Genomic DNA, 16,257 nt, shown 5'->3' with positions numbered 1-16,257 from the left:
ATGGGGTATAGAAGAGAGGGGGGTATATGTTTACTTTTACTTTGTTGTTTTTTATGAGGGGGGACCAAAGAGAGGAGTTAGAAGGTGTAGGTAGGTTTAAGACAAAGGCTCAGGAGAGGAATAAGAAAACTCATAAAAAAGGAAGGTAATGGCAACCCTTAAGATAATTTCTTATAAAGTAAGGGGGTTAAATTCAGCAACCAAGAGACACCAGGTATTGTCTGAAACATATTTTTCCCATACATCAACATCATATCTATGCTCCAGAAATTTTACCCAATGGTACTATAGTCCCTTGAATAATAAGCGGTCCAAAGGGGTAGCAATAGGCTTTGGAAGAAATGTGGAAGTACAAGTGCACTCTCGATTGGCAGATATCGAGGGAAGATTTTTGTTTCTACATGTAACAGTGAATGGAGTGGAATACACGTTGGTAAATATATATGGCCCCAATTGGTTACAAGTCCCTTTTCTTTTGAAGGTCCTTAGGAAGTTGGGGGAATTCCGGAGGGGTATAGTGGTAGTGGCGGGCGATTTTAATCTAGGGCTGGATCCAAAGCTAGATACGTCAAAGGGCAGGGCACGCAACCCCAGTTCCCATCTTACCCGTTTGAAAAGGGAGCTTTTTAAGTACCAGCTAGTAGAAATATGGCGAATATTACACCCAGAAGAATGGGATTTTACATATTATTCTTAGTTACATGAAACCTATTCCAGATTGGACTGGATACTGATTGACCATGTGGCAATAGAGGATGTAGGGGCCGTAAATATTCTTCCAATAACGATTTCAGATTATGCTTCAGTTGAGCTATCTATGAATAATAAGAACCTTGGCTGGCCCTTTCCGATCCTTGATTGCCAAGAACCTCTTTCAAGCCTCCCACTTTGCACGTGGAGGCATGTGGCCTTCCCTGGCATCCCTTACCGACCCTGAAGGAGTATTTGGTTTGGACTAGTGGAGAGCATTCCAACTGAGGCACTTCTTTCTTACCTTACCACCAGCAGCGTGTTTTGAGACCACGCATACATCTTTTGAGAGATTGTGCGATTCCAGGGGACCGACGAGACATACCCTATCAGAGATCTACGCAACTCTTGTAACGCCAGTAGAGCCCGGAAAACCAGTGTTCCTGACACGCTGGGAACAGGAACTAGGGTACACGTTCTCGGACGCCCAGAGTCGGAACATTATACATTTCACTATGCGATCATCGATTTGTACTAAATATCAGGAAACTAATTATAAGATCCTTACGAGATGGTATCGAACACAGGAGCTCTTACATAAGATGTATGGTGGAGTTGCCAACGTCTGTTGGAGATGTAATGCAGAAGGGGGAACTCTACTCCATCTCTTCTGTTCCTGCCCAGCCTTGGCACAATTCTGGTCCACGGTTCGCGACATTGTGAAGAAGTTCATGGAATCTGACTTACCAATGGACCCCTCAATTTTCCTGTTACACAACATTCCTATGTCCAGGAAGGCCTATGCCCGATCTGTGGTGCGCCACTTGATGGATGCAGCTAAATCCTGCATCCCCAGTCTTTGGAAGACTCCCTCTACCCCTACAATATCTATGTGGATACGCAGAGTGGAGGAGATTAGGGTAATGGAAGACATGATTCTGTCCTATCACGGTAGGCAAGAACGCTACTCTAGGACATGGTTTTACTGGTTGGAGTACATGGATTCCCCTGAGGGCAGAGCATACTCTGTATGATCTTCCTCCTTTAACTGGCTCCTTGGGGAGGGGCCGGTGAGTGACCCGCTTTAAAGGCTCTACCATGTCTCACTGCCCTATGCCTCCTTGTTCACACTTACTTACTGGTCCTGCCCTCCTTCCCTCCTGTGTGTATACCTCCTTCTTCATTCCTCTCTGTCCTGATGTTGTCTGATGTCCTGCCCCTCCCCTCAGACCCCGAAAGCAGACAGATAGAACCCGCGGTCTACCCTCCTCTGTGAATGGAAACCGTGGCTTATCGTATAATATGACATTTAAGATGTACATTACACTCCCCCCCAAGAACAGAAAACACTGATGCGGCATATGAAGTTTTGCTGTTGATGTTTGATCCTTAGCCACTTAGGCGATGGGGGATAGCTGATGTTGCTTTACTTATTACGCATATGTTTGTATATACCTACTTATTTCGTTTGTAACACTCAATTGTGTATATGTTGTATGTTTATTGTAAAATGTTAAAAAAGAATTAAAAAAAAAAAAAAAAAAAGAACACGAGGGGAAAGCAATATAAGTGGAAGTTAAATGACTCCTTGCTACATGATCCGTCGGTTGTCCAAGAACTGGAAAAGGTTTAAAAAAATTACTTTAGTGAAAATACGACAGAGGGAATGTCACCTGTAAATATTTGGGAGGCGCATAAAGTGGTCATTAGGGGGAAGCTAGTTGCCATGGTAGCCAATCGTAAGAGAGAGAGAACGCGAGTTATACAATCTTTATTGGAAGCAACCCACCAATTGGAAATTACACATAAAACAACATTAGACCTGAGGACATTGAGGGAACTGACTGCAAAGAGAGAAAAACTAAAAGTAGTTATGGAGTCAGACACTAAACGTGCATTTAATATAATACAAAGACAATATTACGAAATGGGGAACAAACCTAGCAGATTTATGGCGAAAGCACTTAAGAGCAAACAATCCATCACATATATTGCTAAAATAAAAATAAAACAGGGACTATGGAACATTCCACAACCGAAATCGCAGAGACATTCCACGATTTCTACCAAAGACTATATCACATAAAAGAGCCACTTCAGCAGGGCCCATTAACAGACGGCTCAGAGAAATTGGATAAAATAAAAACATACTTGACACAGGCTAGACTCCCGATAGTGCCGGGGGATATCTTAAATGCCCTGGAAACAGATATTACCTTAGAGGAATTTAAAAGGGCAGTGGCGGCAACCCAGACAGGTAAGAGTCCCGGACCGGATGGATTCACCACGTTATATTATAAGAGGTTCCAGGCTATCTTGGATAAACAGTTCTGCATATATGCAAATGCAATAGTAGAAGAATTTAAATCGACTAATTTTGATTAATTATAACGCACATACAGAGGGGGGTCTCACCAGAGCTTTGAGGGGGCCTCACCAGGGTAGCAGGGCTCTGTGGGGTCTAACCAGCCTTGTTAGACCCACAGAGCCTGGTGAGTCCCCAGAGAGCCGTGGTGAGACCCCACAGAGCCCTGGCAAGACCCCACAGAGCCCTGGTAAGATCCCACAGAGCCCTGGTCTCACCAGGGCTCCATGGGGCCTCACCATGGCTTTGTGGGGTCTCACCACGGCTCTCTGGGGACTCACCAGGGCTCTGAGGGGGTCTAACCAGGGTAGCAGTGCTCTGTGAGGTCTAACCAGGGCTCTGTGGGGTCTAACCCTCTTTGTTAGACCCCACAGACAGCTGTTGAGACCCCACAGAGCCCACCAGGGCTCTCTAGTGTCTCCACGGCTCTCTAGTGTCTCCACAGGGCTCTCTAGTGTCTCCACAATCTCTCGTTCACTTATTATAAAATGCTCATTCATATTACCTAAAAAAGCACCCTGAGCACTGCACATTCATTAAATACATCTTTTGGCCTCAGTGCACCAGCTTTAATATTGTTTACTCATATCTCCCTCCCATTGTAGATTTTACATGATACATATTTAATTTTTATTTTAGCTGCCTTGTAGACATCGTCCACACATCCGATGCACTCATGAACCAGGAGACTCACCGGCCCAAGTGATTCCGTTCAGGTAACGAAGGGAAGGGGGAGGAGTCCGGTGACGTCACGGACATCGACGTCACCGGACTCTTCCCTCCTTCCCTTCGTTACCCATCACGGACAACTACATCACCCGACTCCTCCCCCCTTCCCTTCGTTAGCCGACAGAGCCACTCGGGGAAGGGGGGAGGAGTCTGTGACGTAACCGGATCTCCGACGGAAGACCCGGAAGCCGGCGGAGAGGTGAGTTCCGATCAAAAGAATTTTGATCGATCAAAAAAATTAACGATTACTCGAGGGATTAATCGTTAATTTCCGCAGCCCTAGATATATTATTATATATAAAATACCCTAGAACAACACTGCCCCAGGTACTGAGGGAATTCCAGGAATATGGAGAACTCTCAAATTTTAAAATCAATTTAGATAAATCCAAGATCTTAAACATAACAGTCTCAGAAAGAGAGAAGCAGGCGTTGATCTCTTATTTCCACTTTAGATGGAAGAGGAAGAGCCTTAAATATCTGGGAATTATTTTTACATCTAGACCTACAGGGTTATACCAAGCTAATTACATCCCGATATTAAACAAAATTAAAATAGATCTTGCCTCATATTCTCTACGGAAACTTTCCTGGGTGGGTAGAATTAATGCGATAAAGATGATGATTCTTCCAAAAGCACTATTTGTATTTCAGATGATACCTATTGAGATACCCAGGGCCTTTTTTCAGGTATTGCAGAGAGTTATTTCTAAATACATATGGCAAAATAGGAAACCGAGACTGTCAGGAAATACTCTGAGTAGATCAAAACAGGAGGGGGGATTGGCCCTCCCTAACTTCAGGATTTACCACTTAGCAGCTCAATTGATTAGAATGGCAGACTGGACGTTTGGGATAGGACTGAAAGGTTGGGTGAGGCTAGAGACAGTATTAAGTGAAACCACTCTTGTGGGGATGATTTGGATACCACCAGTAAAGAGACAAATGTCCATAAATACATTTCCACTTACAACATCAACCTTAAGGACCTTGGATCGGCTGTGCCGGAGAAATGGGTGGATGTATAACTCCACCCTTATACCTTTATTGGGGAATGAATACATCCCGCCAGGGAAGTATGATTCCGCGTATATAAATTGGAGTAAATCCCCTAACTTAAAAGTTAGAGATATTATGACAGGAACAGAAATAAGGTCGCTTAGGGAGTTGAGAGAGCAATGGGGAGTATATCCTTTAGATTGGTGGAGATACTAGCAACTAAAGCACTTTATCCAAACTTTACCTAAACCCCTGAGATTAGGAAGGGAGTTAAAGGAGAACTATGGGGTCAGTGTTTTTCCCCATAGTTCTCCTTGGGGTAACGGGAGGACACAAACTAGCGTCCTCCCGTTACCCTAAGCTCAGTATACCGCGAGCTAGAGCTCGCGGTATACTGAGACGCCGCACCTGGAGCGGATCCCGACTTAGATGACGGGATCCGCCCAGCTGCGTGAGTGACAGCTGGCTCTTCCTATCTAGAGGCAGAGCCAGCTGTACCCGCCCCCTCCCCCGTCCGTTCCGCCAGTCAGCGCTGGCAGATCGGAGCGGGGAGAGGGGAATCCAGCCCCTCCCCCTGTCACGGCAGAGAGCCGTGACAGGATCGAGAGGTGAGCGAACCCGGTATGTGTTCTCTCACCTCCCGATCTACTGAGCCGACCTGTGACAGTCTCATTGTCACAGGTCGGCTTAGAACTATGAGGTGAGTGGAAATCACTCATGTCATAGTTCTCCTTTAACAGAGTTCGAGTCCATATTAGGAACGCAACAGGCACCGCAACATTGCCTCTCACTTTTCTATAATGTACTGTCGAAGGAAAATGCAAATGTACCTGTATATGTGAATAATTGGGAAAGGGAATTTGGACAGACACTCACACAAGAGGAGCAACAGAACATATTAGGATTAGCCACGGCCACAACTATAGATATAAAAACCGTGGAGATGAACTATAAATTATTAGCATGGTGGTACCAGGTACCGCAGAAAATGTACAGGATGTATAATATAAACGAATCATGTTGTTGGCGGGCATGTGGGGGGGGAAGGAACTTTTGCACATATATGGTGGGACTGCCCTAAGATAAGACCATTCTGGGAAAGAGTGAGGAGTACCATCAGGCAAATATGTGGCGTACAACTACCTTTATATCCCTGGAGGTTTTTATTCCATCTCACCACAGACTCGGTGAAGGTGTATAAAAAATCCCTGATACCCCATTTGTTTGGGCCAAATCTTTGATCCCAAGGTATTGGGGGACAACTAAAATCCCCTCCACCTTTGAGTGGTTTGTTAAGCTTGACTCAATAAAGTTGATGGAAGAAATGGTGAAGATGAAACAGGATAAATATGAGGAATTCTATCAGATATGGGGAAAGTGGTTGGAATTTAAAGAATCAGAGGTCTATTGCTCATATGTACCGTATGTTAGAAATCTGACTCAGGACCAATAGGGAAACACTATGTAATATGGAACTATTAAATAAGAGGAAAATATAAACAAAATGGCAAAAGGATGCCATTAACAAGAACATAGGAAAGTTAAATTATATGAATCATTGAGCCTTGGGGGTATGATTCAGGGGGGGCGCGGGGGATCACAATGCATAAGGGATAGTAACACTAATTAGGGGATATTGATTAGTTCACTAACACACAGGGTATAAGGGAGGGGGGAGAAGGGACACTAGGGAGGATACACTGTAGATACAAAGGAAGTTGAAGTACATTAATCTGGGACCCTCAGATGCATATTGGGCTCAATGAAGGGATAAAAGAGCAACTAACGGATCAAGAAGTAGAGGGGGGGGGGGGACCTTAGCCCGACTGTCCAGATCCGGCAAGACAGGGAGTGATTCAGCGGGGATAGAGGGACGAATGAAGGACATGAATTCATAAGAAGGGAGGGAAAGTTATAATTGTATGAAATTTCTACGTTATTGTTGTTAAATTTATGGAGGTGAAAACTCAATAAAGAATTAATAGACAAAAAAGAAGATATGCACATCCAGTGCGTTTCAGGGGACAGGAATCCCGCTTCACTAGTGCCTTAGCAATGGACAACAGGACACTGATAGATTCTAAACTTACAGCCTCTGCACACAATCCTATTTCTCTTTACCAGCAGTTCAGATTTGTACAAGTCCTTTTTTTATATCGCAGTCTTTGACAAGCAGAAAATGATGCAATGGGGACATTTATTAAAGTGTCATTAAAGGATAAAATCCCCCCCCCCAATGCTAGTGTAAGGACTTACCATAAATGATGCCTCTTGATCCGATCATCTTCTTTCCTGTAGTTTTCAGGAGTCCCTCCAGCGCTGGTGCAGGTCTCTTGGTCCAGCGCTGTCTCCTCTTTCTTAACTGGCACTTCCTGTCCCAGGGAGTCTGCGCAGGTCCAGGCTGCTGCATTTACTTATCTTGTGTCTCTCCTCGTCTCCCGCCCGAAGATGTGATCTGCGCATGCGCCCACCCCCAAGATCCTTTGCGGCCGCCTGAGAATCATCAGATGTTCGGACGGGAGCGCGGCAAAGACACAGGTAAGTTTAAACATTTTGAAAAGTTTTTTTTAATGTTTTTGCATAGATCTACTGCTTGCCAGCAGTAGATATACTGTATGCAAACACCGCTGAGGGTTTAATAATCCTTTAAGCAAATTAATAACATAATTAGTCACAGATCAGGCTGCCTCTCATGATGCAAAGTCTCTGCGACACGTTTACAGTGTCTGTATTCTGTAAGTGTCTGTATTCCTAGGCAGCCAAGTGCGACAGTTTGCAGAGTTTTAAGACAGATTTATTAGGAAAGATGTGACAGACTTTCACTCTAAACAGTCGCTTAATGAAGAAGTGGTCCGGGTCAGGTTTTAATTTGTCGCAGTGTTACTTTAGAGCAGCTGAGGGAGGAATTTATGACTCAAGCTGAAACCTTGTAGTAAATCTGTCTCACAATTTGCCTCACTGCCCCTGTTTAGCACAGCTTCACCTTGGGAGATAATTGATAAATGTCCCCCATTGTATCTCTATCTCCTCACAGAGAAGAAGTATAGGGGAGGCTTATATTTACAGTGGTCACTGTGATAGCCAACCACAGTGATCACTGTAAATAGAAGGCTCTCCTGTATAACTTCTTCTCTGTGTGGAGATAGAGATATCATGAATATCTTGATTAAGAACCGATCCACCTGACTAGGAATGGTCTCGATGTTCGAGCCCAACAACAGTTCAACTCGAACATCGGTAGTTTGTGTGTTCGGTGAACACAGGAACTATCAGCGCGTTCGGCTGGCTGTTCGCCCGCCAAGCCCCCCCACAAGGCACTGCGCACCGCACAGTGCCTTGTGAAGCCCTGATTGGGTAAAGCAATGAACATGACCACAGGTTGTGTGCAAGACTTTGCCAAATTATGGCAAAGTGCACTATAAGAGCTATGATTGGGCAAAGTAATGATGACTTTGCCCAATCATGGCTCACAGCTGTCAGAGTCCTGAGAGAGTCCTGCCAGATGCCCGACAAATGTAAACAGTTGGGCGGAGCTAGCGGTGACGTCACATTGTTTTTATTTTGCCGGCATCTGTCAGAATGTCATTCTGCGGCGGGAGTTCATTGCGAGCGGACGGGTCGGCCGGAGTCGGGTTTAAGTTTTTCTATTTATTTTTTCTTGTTCTATTTTTTATTGACATGTCGTCGTCATGGACAACGCTGGACGTCATGATTGACCTTGGGATTACGTCGGTGGATCCATTTTTTTTTTCAAATAAAGGATTTGTTCAAAAGTCTGGTCTTTTTATTTAGAATGTATTTTAACCCTTTAGTGAATGGGGAAGAGGCCCTTGTCCCCATCGGCACGGGGACAAGGTGCTTTTCCAGGGGCAACCCTGAAAAAGCACCCTCTCAGTGCTGAGGGCATGTGGCCTTAAGGGCCTGGCATGACTTTGAGAGGGAACCTCACACGCTTTTTTTTTTCTTTCAAATGGGGTCCCTCGTAAAATTCGTACCAGACCTTAAGGGTCTGATATGACTTTTTGGGGAAACCCCATGCTTATTTTTTTCTTTTTATTTAAGTGGGGTCCCTCCTAACATTCCTACGCGACCTAAAGTGTCTGGTATTGTTTAGGAAGTGGAACCGCACGCTTTTCTTTTTCTTTATAAACGTAATTTTTGCTGCAGCAGGTTCTATACATTGTACAGATTTGCCCCTTTACAGGCAGTTTAAGGGGACCCCCCAGGCATGATATTTAAAGGAATTTTTATTGTTTCACTTTAAGCAATGTTAAAATCACTGCTTTTTGAAACAGTATTTTTTAAAAGTGTCTTTGCATTGATTCATGTCCCCCAGGGCAGTATCCGAATCCCCATAGCCTTTTTATGGCCAATAACTTGCATATAAGCCTTCAAAATGGGGACATTTGATTTTCTGAGTCCCATAGACTTTCATTGAGTTCGAAGTTCGAGTTCCAACTTTTTCCATGTTCTAAAGTTCGAACCCAAACCGAACACATTTGTGTTCAGCCCATCACTACACCTGACACCCAATTGTTAGTTTGAGGACAAGAGCTGACGCTGTGTTGGAAGCTAAAATAATTGACATCTATGATACATCTTTGATGGAAAGGTTCCTTAATATCGTGAGCTGCCCGTGCTGTTTGATATGCAAATGAAGACCATCAAAGGGTTCTTGGGGCTGGACACTGATCAAAGGAGATCTGCTGGACTGTCATGTCCTGGGGCAAGCCCGACCCCCTGCTGGTATTTACTGCCCTCACCTGTGTCAACAAGGTATGTATGCTGGGATGGGGGCAGGGACATCTGGTGGAACCTTCTTCCTGTGTGACACTAATCTAGCTGACCAGCAAGACCTTTGGACAAGACAAGTCTTTCTGAACTCTGCAATCAAGAATGTGATTCGCTGAGACCTGCTAGAGAGGCGTGTCTGAAGAACAGAGAAAAACCCATGGCTTGTGTGAATGAGAGGGAGAGAATGGTGTAGCTAGCTGTAGGATCCTTAACCTCAATTCCTATCCCCAATTCCCCTTTCAAATTCCCTTAATTGTAATATGTATGTATATCCCTATTTGTAAATAAACCCAACACTTATTTAAGATTCAGTTGTTCATCAGTAATTTAAGGGCACCCCCAAATCAGAGCACATTCTACACGCTGACAGCTCAGCCCCTCTTCTGGGGCCACGCTATGGAGCGTGCTTCCAACACAAACACATGCCGCATATGTGCGGCACCACGGAAGAAAGCCCACTTCCATGTGTGTTACATGGTCTGTAAGGTGTTACAAAGGTCAAAAACAACTATTAAGGTTAGGATAATATGTTGAAACTTATATGAGATTTCAGTGACTGGGTTTAAAGGAGTTTTCCCTTTGTTACTGGCAGGATCACCAGGTAAAAAAAACCTTACTGTCCTAGGGTGGATACTGTTACCCCACTATATTACTATACAGGCAGTCCCCGGGTTACGGACGTCCCACTTACAGACAATCCGTACTTACGAACAGGATCCACTGTTCTCCTAAATGTACCGGCAGCTGCCGGTACATTTTGAAATATTTGAAATATCCAATAGCAGGCTGGCTATGGCTCTAAGCATTAAAATAAAAAAAAAAGTTAAAAAAAACAGAAATATTAAATTAAAAAGGCAAAAAAATAAAAAAGTAAAGAAAAATTTAAATAAATAAAAATAACAAATGCAAACAAATAATAAAAAATTAAGTTTATAAAATAAAATTAAAAATAGAAAAAAACTTTTTTTGCTGTCTCATTTTAAATAAAAAATGTTTTAATTATATTATAATCTTCTGAACAACAGGAACAGACAGCAAAAGAACCGTGACCCTTCCCTATGCTATCCAAAATTAAACTTTTTTTTTTTGGGCTGGAGTTACACTTAAAAAATTTACCTGTTCTGACTTACATACAAATTCAACTGAAGTACAAACCTAAAGTCCCTATCTTGTATGTAACCCGGGGACTGCCTGTACTACACTGGGCGCTCGCATTACACGCCCGGCTCCATGCCAGGTAGCCGGGCTTCTTACCCATTTAAAGTTTGAGAATAGGTTGAGATCGTTTCGGCCCCAAGACCTCTAATCATTTGCTTTACCGGATAAAAACTAGGTCGGCCCGAGAGCCAGCTATCCTGAGGGGAACTTCGGAGGGAACCAGCTACTAGATGGTTCGATTAGTCTTTCGCAGCATGAAAGAGCAGCGTTGTTGCCCTGGTAAAGGAAGGAGTTCTAAAGTCCCAGCATTTACTATCCTGTTATAGAATCAGCATTGTAATAGGAATACATACTACGGTAAACTCCCCGTTATCCGGCATTCAAGTAACTGGCACTCTCAAACAACCGACAAAAAAAAAACGAGGACATAATATGTCCTCGTTTTTTTTTTTTGCCAGTTGCTTGATAGACATGTGCACACTAAAAATTTTTGTTACCAACTATATTTATCTATTTGTTAACAAAATTCTCTGTTTACATCTTGCTGGAGGCAGCTGAATGTAAACAATGGACAGGAGCAATGCCATTGGCTATTTCAAATTGGGGCAGATTGGGTTGCTTGAGAGTTAATGGTGACTCTCAAGCAATCAGAAATTACAGTTACCCGGCATCTACTAATCCCCATGGGTGCCAGATAACTGGGAGTTTACTGTATAGTTGTTTTTGATAATGCAATCAAAGCTACTTGAAAAAAATCCCTTTATTGTTAGAGTTTGACCATAGATACTCATTAAATCTCTTTTAAGGAGATACAAAATTCATACAGTCATTTCAAAGATGCTTTACAACCGAGAAACTGGGCCACAAATAATTCTGTGTTCTATCTGCAATTTGAAAGCAAACATGCTGGCTTATCAAAACAAAGCTGAGTCACGATGAAATCAATACGTCAAAGCAGGTACACGGTATTACATAACAGAAAGAGGAAGTGCTCAATGAGTTTACTGCTTGCTGGCTGTTTACATGTTACAGACTTTTTCCAACAAAGATTTCCACTGCTAAAGCATTAAAGGAGAACTATGAGGTGAGTGAAAATCACTCATCCTCAAAGTTCGAGCCGACGTGTGACAATGAAACTGTCACACGTCGGCTCAATAGATCGGGAAGTGAGCGGACACATACCGTCGCTCGCTCATTTCTCGATCATCTCCCTGCAGAGAGCCGTGACTGACAGTCACGGCTCCCCCCCTCCCCTTTTCAATCCTCCAGCGCTGAGTGGAGGAACGGACGGGGGAGGGGGCGGGTACAGCTGGTTCTGCCTCTAGATAGACAGAGCCAGCTGTCACTCACGCAGCTGGGTGGATCTCGACAGTAATGTCGGATCTGTCCCAGCTGCGGCGCTCTCAGTATACCGCGAGCTGTAGCTCGCGATATACTGAGCTTTGGGTCATGGGAGGACGCTAGTAAATGTTCTCCCATGACCCTTAGAAGAACTATGGGGAAAAACACTTATCCCATAGTTCTCTTTTAAACTAATAAAACATATGTTATGAGGCTTGGGCTGAACGAAAAAAATTGACGCGATTCCTCCATCAACACAAACAGAATGCCTTTTTAGGGCAAGCAGCTTTGGGATGAATTAGAGCGGACACTGCGAGCCAGGCCTTCTTGTCCAACATCAGTACCTGACCTCACAAATGCGCTTCTGGAAGAATGGTCAAACATTCCCATAGACACACTCCTAAACCTTGTGGACAGCCTTCCCAGAAGAGTTGAAGCTGTTATAGCAGCAAAGGGTGGGCCAACTCAATATTGAACCCTACGGACTTAGGCCTCGTTCACACCTGACCGTTTTGTAGGGCGTTCTACGCTCGACGAACGCTCTACAAAACGGTAAAAAATATAAATTGCATTGTAGTCAATGCCCTCGTTCCCACCTAGGCGTATTTCCGCCCGTCCCTAACGCCCTACAAAACGGCCCACGCCTGAAAAGGTCCCGGGACTACTTAGGGCCGTTTTGTAGGGCGTTTTCCATTGGGATACAGCCAAGTAGCCTTTGGAACCGCGCAACTTTTTTTACAGCGAATCGCGGTAAAAAAACCACGTGACGGTCGCGCGACAGACGCGCATATTACAATACGCCTAGGTGTGAATGGGGCCTAAGACTGGGATGCCATTAAAGTTAATGTGCGTGTAAAGGCAGGCATCCCAATACTTTTGGCAATATAGTGTAGTGTAGATGCTGGAACTCTGATAGGATGAACAGGTATTATTCTATACTTGCAATAAATATTCTTAGCCATAAATATAAAATGAATGTCGCCACCACATCTTATGGTTGGTAAACGGCAATATTCTATTTTGTTCCTGGGTTTCCTCCAGTGCTGAGTGGAGGAACGGACGGGGGAGGGGGCGGGTACAGCTGGTTCTGCCTCTAGATAGACAGAGCCAGCTGTCACTCACGCAGCTGGGTGGATCTCGACAGTAATGTCGGATCTGTCCCAGCTGCGGCGCTCTCAGTATACCGCGAGCTGTAGCTCGCGATATACTGAGCTTTGGGTCATGGGAGGACGCTAGTAAATGTTCTCCCATGACCCTTAGAAGAACTATGGGGAAAAACACTTATCCCATAGTTCTCTTTTAAACTAATAAAACATATGTTATGAGGCTTGGGCTGAACGAAAAAAATTGACGCGATTCCTCCATCAACACAAACAGAATGCCTTTTTAGGGCAAGCAGCTTTGGGATGAATTAGAGCGGACACTGCGAGCCAGGCCTTCTTGTCCAACATCAGTACCTGACCTCACAAATGCGCTTCTGGAAGAATGGTCAAACATTCCCATAGACACACTCCTAAACCTTGTGGACAGCCTTCCCAGAAGAGTTGAAGCTGTTATAGCAGCAAAGGGTGGGCCAACTCAATATTGAACCCTACGGACTTAGGCCTCGTTCACACCTGACCGTTTTGTAGGGCGTTCTACGCTCGACGAACGCTCTACAAAACGGTAAAAAATATAAATTGCATTGTAGTCAATGCCCTCGTTCCCACCTAGGCGTATTTCCGCCCGTCCCTAACGCCCTACAAAACGGCCCACGCCTGAAAAGGTCCCGGGACTACTTAGGGCCGTTTTGTAGGGCGTTTTCCATTGGGATACAGCCAAGTAGCCTTTGGAACCGCGCAACTTTTTTTACAGCGAATCGCGGTAAAAAAACCACGTGACGGTCGCGCGACAGACGCGCATATTACAATACGCCTAGGTGTGAATGGGGCCTAAGACTGGGATGCCATTAAAGTTAATGTGCGTGTAAAGGCAGGCATCCCAATACTTTTGGCAATATAGTGTAGTGTAGATGCTGGAACTCTGATAGGATGAACAGGTATTATTCTATACTTGCAATAAATATTCTTAGCCATAAATATAAAATGAATGTCGCCACCACATCTTATGGTTGGTAAACGGCAATATTCTATTTTGTTCCTGGGTTTGCATGCACGTTATGAACAGACTGGAAAGTGTGTGCTGATGAGCAGTTTTATTTACTGCATACTTATTCCGAGTAAGTGAAGTAAACAATATGAACACAATGTAATCTGTTACACTGTGTGACTTCTATATCAGCGCCACAAGTGCTGACTGCAGAGCGGGAAAAGCCATCCGCTGGCATAACGCAGCACTTGCCAGTAACCAACATGGCGCCCCAGAGCTGCCGATGCCCTCTTCTTCGAGCCGTGTCGCTGGTCACCTGAGGGGGCGGGGCTACGACTAGAGCTAGGAGTGTATGGTGCCTTAGCGGTAGTCTCCCAGTGTGTCACTGTCGTGTGCGGATGGCGGACAAGGCAGCCGGCGGGGACGAGCCCCGGCGCGGAAACAGCGGAGGGGCGGAAGGTGGCGGTGAGCCTTACGAAGCTTCCAGGAACAATGGACGCGGGGAGGCCAGTGGTACAGGTGAGAGGCTGGGGTGGGTGCTATTGGGGTTTATGGTTTGGGGAGGGACATATGGAGGCCTGCGTCTTCTCACCTGTCTCTATGGAGTCTTGGGGCTGTGACTCCGCATGTCCTCATGCTGGCTCATTTGTATCTGTAGAGTCACATTTAATGGTATTTCACCTGTTACAATGTTCACCATTGTTTACTCTGATGACAACAAATGTTTCAGTTTGGGATATTTGGCCCTTACCCGTTACTGTATATTATTCTACAGCTGACAGGTTTAAAGGTCTAGTCCAATTTAAAGGGTTCACCTAATCACAAGAAATGAAAAGGTGAGCTAACTCGCAACACCCTCCCCCGGTCACCGCTGCGCTTAGATGACATACCTTGGCGCACCCACGTCAGCCGGGGGTAACAGACCACACGCTTCAAAATTCCTCTACTCGGCCTCGGGGGCAACATAATGCTGGCGATGGCTGGAGGTCATTGGTCAGACCAATGAGAAACTCCTCTGAGCCTTCTGGGATGGCGTCCTGGACAAAAGAGAGGCACATTGGCGCGGTCATGTGACTGCTCACCATTGCCACATTATGATGCTACACATCCTCCAGGCCATTTTAGTGAAGTTCTCAAGTGTGCGTCCCATTACAAGGGCTGGTGTGGGCAGTGAGGTATGGCATCTGTTCAGCAGGGAGCGGGAAGTGGGTGGTGGTGGCGTAGAGCCTCGATTCTCAACTGGTGGGTCGTGACCCAAAAGTTTGTCGCGACCCTGTGTTCAGTGGGTCGCCGCGTGCCTTCCACTTTTTTAGGTAAGATGCTCTTCAGCCTCCCTCTTGCGCAGCACTGTCAGTTCTCGCGCCAAGCAGCCATTAAAAATATGCTGCCCGGCACCGTGTGTCAGCTTGAGGTGGGGTGGGCTGGAGCTATGTCCGCGAGAGAGCTCTATCCATACATGCATGCATTGCGTACAGCTCCTTTTACAGAGTGCTCAAGGGAGCTGTACAAGCAATGTACATATGGATGGAGCTCCGTCACAGCACAGCAGCCCACACTGGACCCCAGGCTGAGAATCCACTTCAGTTCTCATAGTGGTAGGGAGACGTGTATATGTGTGTGAGGTTGTGTCTGTCTGTGTTTTTAAGGGCCTGTTCACACTAGTACAGTGCGAATCGAGCAGTACTGTACCATTAATGCACTGTACCACGCAATCGCACCTACTATGAATTCTGGTGCGGGAGGTGTGTTGCCATTCTTTGAATGGCACCCAAACACACCTCCTACCCACAGTTCAATCGTCTGCACCGAAACGCGCGGTACCACAATGCCGTGCCTTCCTTTATATTGCGACTTGGGTCGCGACCTAATGAGCACGCAAAAATGTTGGTCCTGAGGTTATACAGGTTGAGAACCACTGGCGTAGAGGGTGCTAGAAGTTATTACCTTTTCTTTATTTTGTGACCTAACCCTTTAATGCGCACACATTCCTAAAAATAAAAAAAGTTAATTTTATTACATTTTTGCATTAAAGCCTGCAAAGAATTGCAGCTGCGATCAGTGCAATGCCCAGGCTTCTGTCTGTGTGTGTGTGT

The 16,257-nt window shown here is 45.1% G+C and overlaps 1 protein-coding gene and 1 long non-coding RNA gene across 2 annotated transcripts in view; one reads left to right on the top strand and one right to left on the bottom strand.

The window, feature by feature from the left end:
* The window catches only part of LOC108796055, a 16,422-nt gene extending 5,441 nt beyond the window's left edge, over positions 1 to 10,981 (bottom strand). Inside the window, exon 1 of the long non-coding RNA XR_001941781.1 lies at positions 10,798 to 10,981. This is a non-coding gene — a long non-coding RNA (uncharacterized LOC108796055). The remainder of the gene's footprint in view (positions 1 to 10,797) is intronic.
* A 3,509-nt stretch (positions 10,982 to 14,490) lies between these two features.
* Positions 14,491 to 16,257, top strand: part of BAX (BCL2 associated X, apoptosis regulator) — a 38,264-nt gene continuing 36,497 nt past the window's right edge. The window contains exon 1 of the mRNA XM_018567439.1: positions 14,491 to 14,683. Coding sequence (XP_018422941.1) covers positions 14,563 to 14,683 — 121 coding nt within the window. The 5' untranslated portion in view covers positions 14,491 to 14,562. The remainder of the gene's footprint in view (positions 14,684 to 16,257) is intronic.

Source organism: Nanorana parkeri, unplaced genomic scaffold, assembly GCF_000935625.1.
Source record: "Nanorana parkeri isolate BGI_ZX_2015 unplaced genomic scaffold, ASM93562v1 scaffold1048, whole genome shotgun sequence".
Classification (NCBI taxonomy): Eukaryota; Metazoa; Chordata; class Amphibia; order Anura; family Dicroglossidae; genus Nanorana; species Nanorana parkeri.
Note: the sequence above shows the minus strand (reverse complement) of the source record. Positions and strands in the feature narration are given on the sequence as shown.